This window comes from Maniola hyperantus, chromosome 15 (genome assembly GCF_902806685.2).
Source record: "Maniola hyperantus chromosome 15, iAphHyp1.2, whole genome shotgun sequence".
Lineage (NCBI taxonomy): Eukaryota > Metazoa > Arthropoda > Insecta > Lepidoptera > Nymphalidae > Maniola > Maniola hyperantus.
The window spans coordinates 7751389-7769822 of NC_048550.1; the positions used below are offsets into that span (position 1 = coordinate 7751389).

At 35.5% G+C, this 18434-nt stretch overlaps 2 protein-coding genes across 3 annotated transcripts; one reads left to right on the top strand and one right to left on the bottom strand.

Moving 5' to 3' along the window:
* Positions 1-527: 527 nt before the first annotated feature.
* On the bottom strand, positions 528-8088 carry LOC138403298 (uncharacterized). The gene is made up of 2 exons (XM_069503291.1): positions 7669-8088; positions 528-2470 (listed from the first exon to the last, which is right to left on the bottom strand). The coding sequence occupies exons 1-2, from the start codon at positions 7671-7673 to the stop codon at positions 727-729; spliced, it is 1749 nt and encodes a 582-aa protein (XP_069359392.1). The 5' UTR covers positions 7674-8088; the 3' UTR covers positions 528-726.
* A 389-nt stretch (positions 8089-8477) lies between these two features.
* LOC117989133 (acetyl-coenzyme A transporter 1) lies at positions 8478-18422 on the top strand. Of its 2 annotated transcripts, none has more exons than XM_034976437.2 (8): positions 8478-8682; positions 8789-9016; positions 9556-9845; positions 10473-10830; positions 11472-11591; positions 12463-12645; positions 13122-13343; positions 13673-18422. In XM_034976437.2, the coding sequence occupies exons 2-8, from the start codon at positions 8807-8809 to the stop codon at positions 13838-13840; spliced, it is 1551 nt and encodes a 516-aa protein (XP_034832328.1). In that variant the 5' UTR covers positions 8478-8682; positions 8789-8806; the 3' UTR covers positions 13841-18422. The 2 variants fall into 2 exon arrangements, with proteins under 2 accessions (XP_034832328.1, XP_069359334.1); XM_069503233.1 differs by having other exon boundaries at positions 8505-8518.
* The last annotated feature ends 12 nt before the right edge of the window (positions 18423-18434 follow it).

An 18434-nucleotide genomic window follows, 5' to 3' on the forward strand; every position in this document is an offset into this window, starting at 1 on the left:
CACAAAACAGATTTTTATGTATCATAGTTTTTGAATTATCCTGCAAAATGTCGAAAGAATACGACTGTAGTACGGAACCCTCATTGTGCGAGCCTGACTCGCACTTAGCTTGGCCGGTTTTTTTTTAATTTTTTTCTGGTTGGTGCTAGGCAAAGAATTTCTAAGTACTACTTCGTAGTACATAGAGTTTGTATTCCTATGTCGATGGTGCTAGGTTATTTGGGCAATTGACAATAACAGTGCCACAAGGCTATCTTGGCGCGTGGCGAAAATAGGAACTATCGTTGCAACTTGCAGTCAAGTCATATTTTAATTTTTAACCGTAGATAGAATTATAGGTAGATGTAAGTACTGTGTAACCGCGTATATAAGATAGCGATAGCACGACGTAACGATGAAAAACACGACAATTATTACCACCAGTCAATATTTGTATTATCCGCTCAACAATATTTGTATTAAACGTTTTTTATGTGAAAACAAGTAATGTTTAGCCTCGCAGGAGGTGGATGGAAAAAAAACTAGTCGGCGATAATATCCTTATAATAATTATATTCAAAGTTACATTTAAATGAAAAGACTAAAAACTAGTGCTTATCTCTAAGGATGAGAATATTCTAACTTAATATTACGATTCCCACATCGCGCGGGTTCTGATATTACGCCGCGTCAGCTATACGGGTCGTATTCGTACGTGGGAATGGGAATGCATGTTGCGCTGGCTCACTATGTATCAGCCGCTGGCTTCGCCTGCGTAACACCTCCCCCATCAGATCGGCGCTTATGGAACACCTTGGCTGTGAATTGCGCCGGGAGGTCATCGGATGAAGAACTCTGAATTTCGGCTGTGCTTCTTATCTGCAATGTCTTCGTGCGCTGTATTTTACGATAAACTATGATGATTATACTCAGTCCGCAGGTTCCAACCAATATGGTGTATATGGGTATGGTTGTGTGGTAAATACTTCCGTGGTCCGAACTCGGAGATAAAGTGATAGGTGTTTGAGATGAAACCTTTGCACTTGCATGATGTAGGTGATCCAGTTTTGTGGACTTCAATTCATAATGCGGAGATGGTCTTGAGTCAGAGGGTTCTTCTTTAGGTAAATCCATAACTTGAATTGCTTGGCCTTTTATGCGATCGTTTCTATTGAGAATCATAAACTCTGGCGTTTTCAAAAAGCAATTTTGTGGAATTACTGCCAAGTAGCTGCCTCGAAGTGTCCGGTACAGGTCGTGGCCACACGATAGGTGAACTTTCGTGGGCAGCGGAAAACTCATTGTATAGTGACGTTCGTCAAGTTGCTCGAACGCTGGTTTTTCCAAAGTTACTTTCACTGGATGGCAAAACCTACTTCTATTTTGGGCGGTTATAAGTTGTTGGATACAATCTGGTTGATTTGAAGTGTCACGCTGTAAGCTTCTAATATCGGCACATAGATAACCCTTGCTGGTCTTCGGGCATTCAGCCTCTATGTACCTGTACTCGTTCAAGCTTATTGCCAGGAATGGATGATAAGGAATTAGGATCTCATGATTCTTGTTGGGTACAATGGATAATTTATACATATCATATACTTGGGTTAAAATTATAGGAAATTTATAAACTATGAATATTTCGTTTCTTACATAATACGAACCTAATCCTATAATATCATAATACTCTCTATCATCTAAAGATATAATTTTACCAGTACCATAAAGACTGGTTAACCTACTAACTAAATATTTAATTGTACTTAAGCTTATAACTGAATGATGTGCAACCGAAACCTTGATAAAACCTAATACATTTTGTAATTTCACAACTTCTTGAGAAATTGAATCTACATTGTCACTAAGAATGAGAAGAACTTGTGCTAAATGTGCATATTTTATTAAATCAGAATCTCTTTCTGAATTGCTCTGACTTATTCGACTTACTAAGGCTGTTAATCGATTTTGATTTTCTACAATACTATCTACGACCTTTGCATACTGCGTCATCCAGCCTTTGGATATACTAACATGACTATTATATTCGGCCACTAATTTATTGTCATTTTCTTCCAATGATTTTATAATGCTATCATAATGTAAGGCATCAGTATAATCGAGGTTACCAGTAATACTTTTAACGACAGATCCGAGACCATCTATGAGTCCTCTTTTTACTCGAGTTGTTTCGAAACTCTGAAGCTGCTCAAGCACACTCAGGAGTTTTTTCTTTAAATAGTTTAAATGAGGTTCAAATAAGTTCTTTGTTTTATTATTTAAATCAGGAGTGACGCTATCTAGTTGGACATTTATGGAGCTGATTTTCTCTTGCAATTCCGAAAGATTAATACATTGTACAAATGAATGGTAATGGGAAATAATAAAGGTACTTCCTAATTTAAAAGGTAGCAGGCCGGGTCCATCGCTGAGATTTTCAAGTTGGATCTCCTGCATTACCACTGGCTGCAGAAGTAGATTGATTATAAGGAGGATCCTGCAACAATTGGGCTGTGTTAGGAACTCTCTTTAGTCTTGACTTCGCGATTGGGCCTCGTTTTTTTCTAGTGTAAATGTGGATTGGGAGATTTGCCACAACTACATCCTGAGTATAGCGGGGAGCTGCCTTTTGACGAGAGGCAACAGGGTTTCTAACAAAAACTTGTTGCTCTGGGGAATAATTTGCTTCGGGCTCTCTAGTTCTATTACGACTATTAGTTAAATCTCTGCGTAGACTACTACAGGATTCGTGGATAAGGTTATATGTAATTTTCATTCTATTTTTATGATCCTGTATGTACTGCTGTAAGACATGTGTCGTGAGGTCTATGTCGAGTGGGTCGCGTGGGTCAAAATGTCCAGTTACTATTTCGATTGGTCTGCATTTTGTGAAACTATGAATACTGCTATTGTAAGCTAGAAGAGCATAAGGTATCAGGTTCCTTACTGATTCATCCTTTTGACTGATTCTAAAGATACGAAGGTGTTCTAAGAGTGTTAAGTGAAATCTTTCAACGATACCATTTTCGTTAGGAGTATGTGGTGCGACCTTATGATGCTGGATTTTATGAAGTTTGAAGAACTCAGATATAAGTTGATTGCTAAATTCCGGACCGTTGTCAGTAACTACAGTTAAAGGATTTCCATGATGCGTACTAAATTTAAGTAATGCTTGAACTACACTGACTGCCGTGCTGTCTCCTAAGAAATATGCTTGAGCATATTTGGAGAAAGAGTCGACTATTGTCAGAAACTTACAGCTTTCTACACTTAAAAGGTCTAAGTGCACAAGCTCAAAAGGTTTACTGGGTGGTGGAACTACTTGAAATTGCTGTCGGATTGGATTACGGTCATACTTAGCCTGTCCGCATATTTCACAGTCGTTGATAAATTTTGAAATATGCTCTCGCATTTTTGGCCAGTAAAATTTTCGAGATAAAGCAAGAAAGCATTCATTGATACCACGGTGGTTTGTCTTGCCATCATGGTACTTATCTATAATTTGTTGCTGCCTTAAATATTCTCGAACATTTTCTACTTCTGTTTTAGCTAAATTGAGTATCATTGACGAATTTTTAAAGGTTTTCTGTATTATTGGAATTATCTTATACATAGCCAATGGTGGATTGATTAATAAACCAGTTTTAATTTTAGGTTGAACAAATTCTTTAATAGCATTGATGACATCTATTTCTAAATTTGATTCAGATAATTGAACAGTCGTACGCTTATGGTTTTCAAAGGGGTTTGTAGTGACTGGTTTGGTTTTAATATCACCTACAACGTTAAAAACGATTTGCTTAGTAAATTTATTCAACGGATGTTCTGTAATCGGGATTTCCAAGATGGGGCTTTCGTCATCAGTATGGACAGTTGCTGTTCTAGAACCATCTTCAGCCTCCGGAGCTGAGAGAGTTCCAGAGTCATCTAAAGAGGGAGCTCCGTCCGATAGATTCACAGCAACCGAACTTAGCTCTTCCATATGAACCTCAATGCGCGATAACGCGTCCGCGTTGGTATTAGACTTTCCTTGCTTATACAACACCGTAAAATCGAACTCGCTGAGTTTTAAACGCCATCTTGTAAGTCTCGAATTAGGTTCCTTAAGACTCATTACCCACTGCAGGGGCTTATGATCTGTAATAATTTTAAATTTACGTCCAAAAAGGTAAGGCCTGAAATACTTGGTGGCCCAGACGATTGCTAAGAGTTCTTTTTCTATCGTACTATAGTTCAATTCGCTAGAATTAAGAGTTCTAGATGCATATGCGATCGGTTTATCAGACCCTACTGGGCCCTGTGATAAAACGGCACCTACTGCGACATTAGAAGCATCAGTTGTTAGCAAAAATTCTTTAGTAAAATCCGGATACTGTAAAATGGGATCATTGGTAAGCAGTTGCTTACAGTGCTCGAAACACCTTATGTATTCGTCATCGAGTATTATTTTAGAATTTTTCTTCAGGCATTGAGTAAGGGGCTTTGTTAGACGTGCAAAATCAGGGATGAATTTTCTGTAATATCCTAGCAATCCGAGAAAACGTTTGATCTGTGTCGTAGTCTTTGGTAATGGATATTTACTTATGGCTGCTATTTTATTGGGGTTTGGTTTTACACCATCTTTAGAAATTATGTGACCTAAAAATTCGGTTTCTAACTTCAAGAATTCAGACTTATCCATCTGTATCTTGAAGTTTGACTCACGCAATCTCTGAAATATCTTTTCCAAATTAACTATGTGCTCTTGAAGACTTGTGCTAAAGCAAATTATGTCATCAAGATATACTAGACAAACTTTGTTCTGTAGATCTTTGAGAACATTATCCATGACTCGCTGAAAAGTCGATGGAGCATTTTTCAACCCCATGGGCATCCTTAAAAACTCATAGTGCCCATTCTCTACATTAAATGCAGTCTTGTGAATATCAGCAGGGTCCATTTCAACCTGGTAAAAGCCACTAGCTAAATCTAGGGTAGTGAAGTAATGACATTTCCCTAATTTGTCTAGAACATCGGTGATGTTGGGAATAGGGTACTTATCATCAATCGTTTTCTCGTTTACTTTTCTGAAGTCCACGACAAGACGCCATTTACGACGACCAGAAGCATCTGCCTTTTTGGGAACCACCCAAATAGGAGAGCTCCAGGCGGAGTCAGAAGGTCTTATAATATTTTGTTCAAGCATTTTACTGATCTGATCTCTGATTTCTTGTCGGTGGACATAAGGATATCTGTAACTTTTTGTATGTACAGGAATTTCATCGCTGGTCTTAATTTTATGTTTAATCTTATTATTGAACGTTAAAGGTTCACCTTCAAGATAGAACACGTCGGCATACTTTGCACACAGTGCTTTCAAATTAGCTGCTTCTTCTGGATTTAAATGTCCAGTGCGAAGACGAGAAAAAACTTCTTTAGCACGATTCGAAGAAACATTGGTTTGCTCACATTCAAAATTATAAAGTTCTGCTGATATGGGTTTGTCTATGGAAAAAACTATATCATTCGGGGAATCATTAGTAATTTCAACATATCCTTTCTTATTTTTAACGCGTGTTATACAATCGGAAATAAAACAGTTGCATATAGTTTGAGATGGAATCAAGACATCACCGTCCTGCGAATTAATAGGCAATGCAAATAGCTTTGAAGAATGAGCAGGAATAATTTCTTCGAACAAATTAACGTTACGCGAATCATACATTTTTATTGGAATCTCAGCGTTACGCGTTACTAATTTTCTGTCTTTAAGATTAATAGTGGACTCCAATTTTTCAAGTAAATCTAGGCCTAAAAGACCGTCAAAGTATTCGTGAAAATTATATACGTAAAAAGTAATGTCACCATCTTCGTTAAATTCGGAAAACCAAGGTAATGTAATGGAATAGTCATTTTTAGTTGTTGCGTGCACGTTGGTTACTTCAAAGGGTTCATAGTTAAGTGGCATATTACTAAAATACATTTGTACTGCTTTAGGACTGATAAAAGATTGATTCGCCCCGGTATCGATAAGAAATCTGAGAGGTGGACTACTAATCTGTACATAACCAAGTTGCCGCTGGACATAAAAATTGACATCTATCCTGGTTTTTCGGATTCGCTGACTATCTGAAAATTTTCTTTCTTAAAACTGACTTCCTGTTTCTGATCAACTTCTTCTGTTATTGGACTTGGTTCAACGTTCGAGGAGCTTTCCTCATAGTTATTATAGCATTCATTCGTGAATTGTTCGTAATTGTCATAGTCATAATCGTAGTCATAGTCATAGTCATAATCATAATCATAGTCATAGTTAAGTTCATTAAAATTGACGTCGCGTGATTTCATATAGTTAGTTGGTGGTGGATTACCAAATTTACGCCAATCATGTCCCGATGGTGGTAAATGTCTAGGGGTGAAATGACTCACACCGCTCATGGGACGTGGGAAATTAGAATTGTTAGGCGATTGGTGTCGATTTGGAAATTTGAAAACGTTGCTCTTCGGGTTATAATTCGGTGGAGGAGCGCGAAACATTAATTGGGTACGACTAGGACCACGCATATGCATTTGAGGGTTAGGTTTCCAACCAGGTCTAAAATGCATAGGTTGCTGACTCTGAGGTGGTCTAAAATGTATGGGCTGCTGCCAAGATGGCCCAGGCATAGCGAAACCTTGTGACCTTGAAGGACCTGTGTAATTTGATACGGAAAATTTATGTCCAAAATTTTTCTGAGAAAACCCGCCTTCATTTCGTTGTTGTATATATAGGGTGTTAAGTTCCTCTTGTACAAATTCGAGGGCTTTTTCCATTGACACTGGCCGCATGCACCGTATCCTTGAGCCTAGCGGGTCTTTTAGACCACGTAAATAACACTGCAAGGTTAACTTTTGGTAAAGTTGCCGTTTAGCCTCTATTGTGGTAGGTACGGATTCATGTAGGGAAATGTAGGTCATAATTGTGCTAAACAGGTTTTGGCACTTTTCGTAAAATTCTTGTGGGGTGCTAGAGCCTTGTGTCTGTAGAGACAAATCATTGTATAAAGCGGTCTCATCGCGATGGTCTGCGAAATTATTAATAAGGGCATTTCGTATGCCATTCCAACTATCTGGGATACCGTTTGCATTAATTAACCTAGCCGCGGAACCTGTCACTTTATTTAATATTCCACTAATTAATGCCGAATTTTGTAACTCATGTCCCGGACTAATGTCAAAATGGGCAATCACTAATTGGTCACACAAATTTATAAACCGTGTTAACACATGAGGATTTCCGTCAAATTCGGGTAAAAATCTAATAGATTTATAGATAGTATCTAAATCGTTTGATGATCTTCTAAGTTCCTAGATTCGTCTACGGCTCTTGACCTATTAGCCGAACCTACGAAACTACGCCCTGACCTTGGATAAAAAATCTTGACGAATAAAAATTAAACTAACACACACAAAAAATACACTCAAAAAACTTTTTAAAAAAACACTCAATAAAAAAATTAATTCCCTAAAGTTCACGTAAAATTATATTAAATAGGTCTATAGATTTTGTATAAACCTAGATTATAAAATTTTAGGAATAAGGACGATATATAAATGAGGATTCAATAAACGTACGATTAAAAAAAATCAATTAAAAAAAAATTAAACACAATACCTCTTTTTCTTGTTAGTCGGAAAAGGATAGGTAAAAGGAACTTGAACGATTCAAGTACTTACCGCATCGCCGATCTATTTCTTTCCACGAATCGAAGTTTAGATTCTCCACTACACTGCGGCCTCCGAATGGTAGGTTCTTAGGATAAGTTGTTCTCCGTCACAGTTGTCCGATACAGCTACAGGTACAGCTTATCCTACCCCGTCACTGCGCCAGTAATGTTTAGCCTCGCAGGAGGTGGATGGAAAAAAAACTAGTCGGCGATAATATCCTTATAATAATTATATTCAAAGTTACATTTAAATGAAAAGACTAAAAACTAGTGCTTATCTCTAAGGATGAGAATATTCTAACTTAATATTACGATTCCCACATCGCGCGGGTTCTGATATTACGCCGCGTCAGCTATACGGGTCGTATTCGTACGTGGGAATGGGAATGCATGTTGCGCTGGCTCACTATGTATCAGCCGCTGGCTTCGCCTGCGTAACAAACAAGTAAATAACTCATGAGAAATACAATTACGCCACGAATTCTCAAAGTTCGTTTTGCAACTTCTTGTATGTATTCTTGAAAATACCAGTTACACAATAAGGGACAAAAATAGGTTAGCTGCGTCTCTGTTTATCACATTAGTAACTTTATCTGTGCTCTCTTTATAGTGCGAATGAAAAAGCAAACGTTCCTGCATGTACCTTTATTACTCTATCTACGTTTTTAACCGACTTTCAAAAAGCAGCCCGTTTTTTTCGCCCCTTTTTTTAAATTTTACCAAAGAAACATAGTCAATTTTATTTTTACGTTGACGTTTGACGTTTGACGTTTTGACGTGTGGTGGTTTGATTGACGGCTCATGATTTATTTTCATTGGCAATGGCATGGCATTTGGCATGTTTGACGTGGTTAAATGTGGTTTGTGGGGTTTGTGTGGTGCTTTTATAAAATTACTAAATAATGGACTCATAAAATAGGCGATAGTTTTTAAAGAATTACTAAAACGTGTATTTTTACAATAAGTAAATCCCATCTACATTTCAATTTCCTGCTGCAGCTCGCTAGAAACAGCGAAAATTAAGGTAGTTAACTGTGAAAGTTCTCTTTCTGACCTCTTATTCATGATTATTAATTGCAAATTAATGGCATGTGGACCACATAATAATAAATTTCTAATTTTCTTATTAGTCTCTACAAGCCGCTATAATGTCGCTGACTAAAAGGAAACGTTCTCTTGATAAAGAACAGTTGCTAGAAAATGGAGACCCATCAAACGCCAGCCAAAGTAATATCAAAGGGGATGAAATTAATATAGCAGTATTATTATTTTTATATACACTCCAAGGTATTCCTTTAGGGCTTGCAGGTGCAATCCCAATGTTACTACAGAACCGTGGTATAACATACACACAACAGGTACAGAAAATATTTATGTCATATTTATTAATATTTTAAATTAAAACAGCACTGAATAGCGAAGGACAAACTGGATTATATATTCAACAAGCTTAAATAATAATAGATTGAATCTCTAACCATATAATAAATGCAAGTGTTTGTTTAGTTTTTAGAAGTGATTTGTTTGATTGCATGGGTATAGTAGTCCTGGAAAGTGTCATGGGCAAATTTTTATTCAGAGTTTTCATGAGGTTTTCAAAAACCCAAAATCCACATGGAGGAGGTCATGGGCATCAGCTAGTTACATTATATCTATAATATAAAAATGAATCACCAAATGCAAAATGGTTGTTGCAAATCTCGAGAACTGCTGAACCGATTTCGCTAATTCTTTTTTATAATATTCCTTGAAGTACGAGGAAGGTTCTTATGGAGAGAAGAATTTAATTCAACCTCCCCCTCAATTTTCTAAACCACCTGAGCGAAGCGGGGGCGGTTCAGCTAGTTGAATAATATTAATTAAATTATGATCATTAATTAATTTTTTTGGCTTACAGGCTGAATTTAGTTTTGTGAATTGGCCATTCAGTGTAAAGTTGCTATGGGCGCCTATAGTAGATGCAATCTTTTGGCCAGAATTTGGTAGACGGAAGACTTGGCTTGTTCCAGTGCAATATTTGATTGGAATTGGCATGATTATCATGTCTCATAGTGTGTCAAGTTGGCTTGGTTCGGAGAGTGAGCCTCCATCTATGATGATTCTTACCATGTCATTTCTGATGCTTAATTTTCTCGCTGCCACACAAGACATTGCAGTTGACGGATGGGCACTGACTATGTTGAAGAGGTACTATAGATTTTAATGTTAAATGCAAAATATTGAATGCAAACACCTAATTAGTATAATATTATAAGGCTGGAGCAGAATTTGATTTGCACAGACTTTTACTTACAGTAAAAACAAGACAGATTTACGTGAGAGCCATAACACTTTTGTTTTAACTGTCTTAATTCTGAGCAATATCAAAGAATGCTCAATAGATCTCAGCATAAATGTGAAAGTTTGGATGTTTGTTACTGCTTAACAATGACTGAACAGATTAGCTAAAATCTATACGTATAAAAGGAAAAGCTGACTGACTGACTGATCTATCAACGCACAGGACAGATCAGGCTGAAATTTGGCATGAAGATATTATGACAGAGGCATCCGCTAAGAAAGGATTTTTGAAAATTCAACCCCTAAGGGGGTAAAATAGGGGTTTGAAATTTGTGTAGTCCACGCGAACGAAGTCGCGAGCATAAGCTAGTTTCCAATAAAGATAGCTTAAACTGTAAACTAACAATAGGTTACATATTTATATCCTGAAAAATCATAGAATTGAAACAAGATTTTCATCTAATGTTATATGAAAACTTTGAACAGATTTTGTGATTAAATAAATTTTGTGCAATGAATTGAATCAACTTTCAGGTGTAATGTAGGGCATGCATCTACATGCAACACAGTGGGACAAACAGCTGGATTTTTCCTAGGATATGTGCTGTTTTTAGCCCTAGAATCTCCCTATTTTTGTAATAAATACCTAAGGACTGTACCTGAAGACACAGGCCTAGTGACACTGTCGAGTTTCCTTTTATTCTGGGGTTGGGTGTTTATTGTAACTACCACTATAATTGCTATATTCAAGCATGAAGCAAATGATACAGTTCGTTCCAATGAGAGTCAAGTGAAGGGGATGAAGGATATTGTAAATGCATACAAACAACTCTACACTATTGTGAAGCTTCCAGCAGTTCGGACGCTGGCTTTGGTGCTGTTTACAGCCAAGGTAAAATATTATACCCATAGTTATATTATTATAAATATGTTTTTTTTTTTTAATAGATATAGCGAGCAAACGAGCAGGCGGGTCACCTGATGTTAAGTGATTACCGCCGCCCATGAACATTTGCAGCACCAGAAGAGCCGCCGATGCGTTGCCGGCCTTTTAGGAATTTGTATATTGTATATTGCCCCTTGAATAACCCCATGTTATAATCTAGTGGAAACACCGCCGATGGGAGTTGGTTCCACAGTTTGCACGTGCGTGGAAAGAAGGATCTGGAGTTTCAGAAGGAATTCTTTTTTCTACCTTTTCACTGCCCATTCTTTTAACCGATTTTAATGGGTACAGAGATATCTTGAATCCTGGAGATGTACACAGGTTTTATCATAGAAAATCAAAGAGTTCTCATGATATTTCAAAAAACCTTAATTCACATGGCTGAAATAAATCCCCAGGCAGCAATCCTGATTCCTAAGAACAACTTCAAAAGCCCTAAATAGAAACTCTAATAACAGTATTACGGAACAAGAGACGCTATTTATTTAAACGGTTGCTTAGTGAGCCTTCTGTATCTATAAAGTACTATTAAGTAGTCTGTGATACTAGTCTTGATTCACATATTATGTACATTTTATTGTCCTCAGCTTGGATTCTGCGCAAGTGATGCAGTTTCTGGTTTAAAACTTGTGGAAGCTGGAGTTCCACGGGAAGATTTGGCACTTTTAGCTGTCCCTTTGGTGCCTGTTCAAATCATCATGCCAATTGTATGTATTATTTCATGAAATATTTCGGAAATCCATAATGCAAACTTATAAAATTACCGATTACAGTACAGTGTACACTCTATATAGCGAAATTTTACCAGACTGGGTATTTTTATGTTATAAAGAGTTTTCGTTAAACGGAAAGTAAAAGAAAACAATATAATTTTATGAATAACTGGTTAACAATAAAACAAAAGTAGGTAGTACAGTAAGTAAACATGTGCTACGCCTAGCATATGTTCACTTACTGACTGCTCATTTGTTTGTTGTAATCGCCATTACAACAAATGCGGACATTTCTAAGAATTATATTGAGCATACAAAAGATTTATGACTATATCAGTATGGTGTTTAAGATCAGTGAAATTGATGTTTATTACGGTCTAAATAATGACGTATTGTTTCGCTATTGAGAGTGGTTGCTACACTATATACAATGTTTCAATATAAGGATAACAATGTAAGCCAAACGAACCTTAGAAATTTCTACGTTTTAAGAAGTTGTTCGTTAACTAGAAGTTCGCAATAAAGGGTTTACACTGTATTCATTTGTTATCAAAGATTTAAAAAATATTGCTGTCCATAATTTCTTTTTCTTCAGTGCCTCTAACTTTCAGCAGATAGGTATTTATTTTATTTTACAAAATTATTCAGAATACAATTTAACCATTCTGCATCTTATTTGTACATCTCATAGTTTCATAAACTCATTAATTTTTAAAATAGTTGTTTTCAATCACAGATCTCATTCATTCAAGTTTGTAGTTAAAAGTAAAACTTAAATATTCTTTACAGACATTTCTTTATTTGACATAATATATAATAAGTATTAAACAATAAAGATAATTAGTTTTTTATAAAAACCTTGCAGATCCTTGCGAAACATACAACGGGCCCAGCACCTCTATCATTATGGTTACGCGCGTTCCCACTAAGGCTTTTAGTTGGTCCACTGGCAGCTGCACTCGTGGCCATAACTCCAACTTTATTAGGAGATTCAGGACCCTCCTATTTCTACCTCTTCATTCTTATGTTACTTTACGTCTTCCATCAGGTGAGATGTTCTAACATTTTAATTATCCTAAGATAAATTCTGTATGAAACTAGAATTAAAAATATATTTGTAGCTAAATAATGCCCGCGACTACGTTCGTGTGGATTTTTGTTTAAAAGATCCTGTAGGAACTCCTTGATGTTCTGGAGTAAAAACTGCCTGTATCATCAAAACTTACTAAAACATAGGCTACTTTTTTTATTCCAGACAGTTTTCACAAAAAATTAATGTATAATAAAATTATGTTGTGTATAATATAATCATTTTATGTGACGCACGCGATTTGAATCCCGTGATTACTGTATGATCCTTTTGTATGGGTTTGACAAGCGTCATCTAATGTCAACATGTGGCGACCGCCACAATCCCTTAAAATAATTATTAAATATCGCACAATAGCTTCTAAAATAAAGATTACGTACTTTATAGTATTCTGAATTCTTAAAATTACTTATTGTATAATTTCGTAATTCCAGACTTGCTTGTACTGTATGTTCGTGGCGGTGATGGCTTTCTTCGCGAAAGTGTCGGACCCGGCCGTGGGAGGCACCTACATGACGTTGCTCAACACAGTATCCAACCTGGGCACTAACTGGCCCAACACGCTCGCGCTCTGGGCCATCGACCATTTGACTTACAAGACTTGCAGTGCGCCAGAATTGACTGATAATACGTGTGCCACACAGCTAGAAGCTGAGGTAAGTCTGGGACTCCTGGTAGAAATATCTTCTCTGGGCTCCTTACCCGAAGGGTGCCTATTACTAAGACTCCGCTGTCCGTCTGTCAGTGGGCTGTATCTCGTGAACCGTAATAAGTAGTGAGTTGAAATTTTCACAGAATGTGTATTCCTATTGCCGCTATAACAACAAACAATGAACATTTCAAAATTAACGGCATAAAAATTAAAAAGTGTTAACCATTTTATTGTTCGCATTTTTGTTTTGTTATTTATAAAGCATATTTTATTCATTCATCGAACCCAGTACAAACGAGATTTCTGAAACTGATTTTAAAAATATTTTTTCAGGTATGTAAACAGAGTGGAGGCACGTGCAATATAAAGATCGACGGGTTCTATATAGAAGTGGTGCTTTGCCTCGTGGCGGGCTTCGCTTGGCTGCAGTGGGGCCGCCCCACCATCCGCCGGCTGCAGCGTCTGCCGGCCTCCGCCTGGCAGATAGGCCGCAACAGATAAGACTGAACACTATTCTATTAATTACTTTAGGCTTATTTCGTGGTTAAAGAATTGGTACAATTCTATTGTACACAATCTCTAAATTAAATAAATTTATTATTTTTATTAATAAGGTTCGCTAGCGATTTTTACATAAGATAATTGTAAATTACATAAAGTTATAGATAGGTGTATATACGATGTATGTAAAATCATCTAAAAGCAAGTGCAAGTGCACTATATGCAAATAAACTACATGGTAAATTAACAGGTCTAAACCTATCCTTTTCTGCTGGGTGGGAGTATTGGGAAAGGAATAGCAATATATTTAGACCTGTCGTTAATTTAGTTCAAAGATTGTGTACAACAGAATTAGCCACAATATAATGTAAATTGATAGTAAATGTAATAAATTATAATAGTGGAAATAGCGCGTACGTTTCATTAAAATACAAACGACTTCTATTGACTAGAAACGGGCCACTATATTTTGAAGCATGGTTCTGGATGTTATTTTACCCAAATATGTGTAATCTTCAAAATAGATACGAATGTATGGGCTCTACCTAGCTGGAGTTACAACATCCTTGTATTATAATAAATCTTATGATAGCTATATAATTCATCTTAATAGGCTACTTGACTCATATCTAATTTCGTCCAATAAATGATTATTTATTATAGTATTTTGCTTAAGACAACGAAATATATCAATAACAATTTTTAAAAACGCAGGATGGATATATAAAACCAATTTAAAAAAATACAGTTTTTATTTTTATTTGAAACGCAGAAAACGCTGTCAGCCATGATGTGATGTCATTAAATATGTAAACAAAGAAATGTCATCCCTATGTCACGCGGGGACTAACGTAGTATCGATATATATAAAATTTAGAGTCCTGACTAACTTATATATCAACGCACAGCCTAAACATCTAAACAGCTGGTCCTAGATACATGAAATTTGGTGGGTGTGTTCTTTGTAGGTAAAGAGAAGGTATCCACTAGGAAAGGATTTTTTGAAATTCCACCCCTGAGTGGGTTAAATGGGGGTTTGAAATTTATGAAGTCCACGCGGGCGAAGTCACGAGCATAAGCTAGTTTTTATATATTTCTAAAAACTCATAGTAAACGTAAAAAAATATCGTTTTCTCTTTATAAATTGAATAAGTTATTAAGTAAGACTTACAACAAACTGATCTTTGCAAAAATAAATTTGGGTTGAAGTCTTTGTCATATAGGATCCCTTTAAGCAAGTCTTCGCGTGTTACGTATATTTATTTCACTGGGCACTCTAATCCACAACTTTCCTGTGGTCTTTATCGATGCGTTTTTTACATTCTCGGATGATACAATAACGATACTTACTATATTTTTCATGTAAACTAGTATAGAAGTCATGTTTATTAAACTTTGGGAGGTTATGCTGTTGTTTACAAATGCATGACGGCAGAGCACAGATAATCTATGGGCCAAACATGGCCGACAGTGTTTTCACCTGTCTAAGAAAAAAATATTTTTAAATTAAAGTTTTACGGTTTTTAGGGCGCAAAAAAATATAGTGTTAATTTTTTTGATCTAATAGGACAAATATTAACCATTTAAGACCAACTTAAAAAAAGTGTCAACTAGCCTATTATGATCATAAAAAAGTTTCAACAGCACTATCGTAGTTGGTGCACAAATGTTGGCCTATATTCTGGCCTGCAGTGACCATGTTCATTTCAGTTCCACACCAAAGGAAGCCCAGCAAATAACAGCGTACGGTCACCATGCCATTCCTATCGGTGTATTTTACCGAGTTTGAGTACTTATGACGCACAGATATGGACGTATACAAGAGCGCTAGATAAGGCGTGATGTACAAAATGACAGTTACTTTTCGTGCCGATTCAAAGCGCCCCACCGAGGGTACCAGGAATGAAAATTGTTACTTTATGTTAATATATTATGGTCTTGTGTTGACACTATGTTGACACAATTCTTAGGCTAACATTTAGATCCGACTACGCTAACATGATGCTGTGCCAAATAGCGATGATCGCTTCAAAAACCGGTCGGCAATAGCAAGTCCCGCATACTTATTAGTTTTGATTGCAATATATAGATAGCAATGCTGGATCCAGCAATCCAGCTGGATTTAGCACGTTTTTGTGCTTGCTGGATGCAGCATTTGGCGCTGGATCTGAGTAGACTTATATTAGCAAAGGTCCTAGTTATTATGTCAGTTTGGTTGGTCACCGAAATTGACCAATAAAAATTTTGGACTACAGTTATTTATTGGACAGCTCCCGTCGTGTACAACTAACCAATGAAGCCACTGAGATACGGAATATGTCTGCTGGTGCAGTCAAAGTGACGCGATTCTATCTATATTTTCTAAGAGATTACTGAATTTTATCTCCACTATAATTGCAATGTACGAAAAATCTCTCCGCAATATGTGGCGAAAAATCTTTCCGCAACCAAGTAAACTTAGAAAATGAGCTTTTTTTCAGTTAAATCGATAATTTAAAATGCTTAACTTAAAACTAACAGCGGACGTGGATTTTATGAATTTTTGGAGACCTTTTTTTTAATAGTTTCTAAGAAATAATTTATTTTTGACATAGCCATCATTCCAAGTGTGCTTGTGCACTTGTTTGAACCGAATCTAATCTCGGGTCACGTTAAGTTTAATGTCAATGCCCAATAACACCATAATTATTGCGATAATTCCGCCGATAATCAACGCGTTAAACTGATTCGCCACACTTCAACGGTTAACGTCTAATGCCAATTGAATTGGCGTTAAAATCGTCTAACGCCAAACGACAACGTGAATGCCGTCGCCAAATTATTGTGTTAGGTCGTGGCTACACCTACGGTTAACGGCCATTAACGCGTTGAACGGCGTTTGGTTAATGTAGTCGGCACATAAGAAAATATGCTCTTAAATAGCCAGACTAAATTTATTATTTCGAATTATTATTATTATTTATTCTTCCCTTACTCCTTGCCTTATTTTTTCGAATTGAGATCGGATTAGTAGTGATAATACATTTAGTCATTACTGTAAAAGAGCACAAATTGTGATACTTACTTGAAAGCATAATTTTTTGACATTAATCATTCTATTGATCCTGTGACTCATTCCATTTATACTACACTATAGCTATAATTATAATATGTAATAAATTATATGTAATATATATATAATTGTATAATTATTTTATATGGGAACCATCTCACACGTCCAAAATCAAAACAATGGTATGAGATTTACCATAACTTCACCTACTTATCCTTGACGAGATGAGACGAAATGTTAGTTTTTAAAAATATTTTATATTCAAGTTTATATTATGCCATAAATTCATAATATTAAAGAATGATAGCCGAATACACATTTCTGTATTGGACCGTATTAGGTACACTTATTTTTTCATTCATTAAATCCACTTTAAGGATAAAATCCTTCACTCACAGGTGTGATTTTTGTTGAGTGAAAACCTAAAAAAAATATTTAGAATCTAGGCAAATGATGTTGTGATAGTTAAATAAGTTCATTATAGATTATAATTTTATCATATTATTACCTATCTCTATTAAAAGTACAAAATACATTTATCTCCATTTTATTTGTATTTAATAATTTTGTTAGTATTTTGATTGTGGTCAATATATTCATACAGGGAATTAAAACACCATTTTCTGTAATTTCTTTATATACACATCAACATTTTCTTAAAATATACAGTTTACACTTATAGATGTAACAATAAATTTGACAACATTTTTATGCGATTGATAAAACAGGTAATATTAATCGATAGGTAAACATAAATCAGAATTCATAAGACAACATTCCTATAATAATTTAATGTAAATGCTCAATTGCTTAAACAATTAGGGGTAGAACAATTGTATTGTTACAATATTTTATGTATTACCAAAAACAAAATGATGAATCAAGTCATAAGCATATTAATAGATATACAAACTATCTAATATTTTTATTTAACATTTCTCTTTTTTATATATGTATATAGATAATTAAAGCTACTCGTTACATATAATTTTATTTCAAAAGTTGTAAGCATGCCACATTTAATATGGCTTGAAAGAACATCTATGTAAGTGATCATTCAAAACAGAATATTTGGTAATTAAAAATAGTATCAGGAGCTGGATTTCCTTCTAAACATGAAGTAATCAAAAAAATCCTGTTTATGTACAGAAAGTGATGAAAAAATCTTACCCCATCGAGTGAAACCTTTTCTTTTTGTAGTTTTACGATTTAACATAAAATAAAAATAATAATTACCTATTAATGAAAAAATGTGCGTGCCCCACAAGCACTTTAGTTTTTTGTGCGTTTACCTACATTTTTGCAAAAATAACTAACACCTAAACAATAAGTTCTTGTTAACTCTTGTAAATAATAGGTATTTTGTTTTATTATTTACTGTGTATTAATTGTATTATTACTGTGTTAAATTTTAAGAAAATTCGGAATAAGTAATCACGTTGATAATATTATAATAATGACTATTATTTTATGGACTGTCAACAGACAGTGCACATACGGTTTTGTTGAAATAAACAAAAATTCAAAATTTACTGGCGTTTT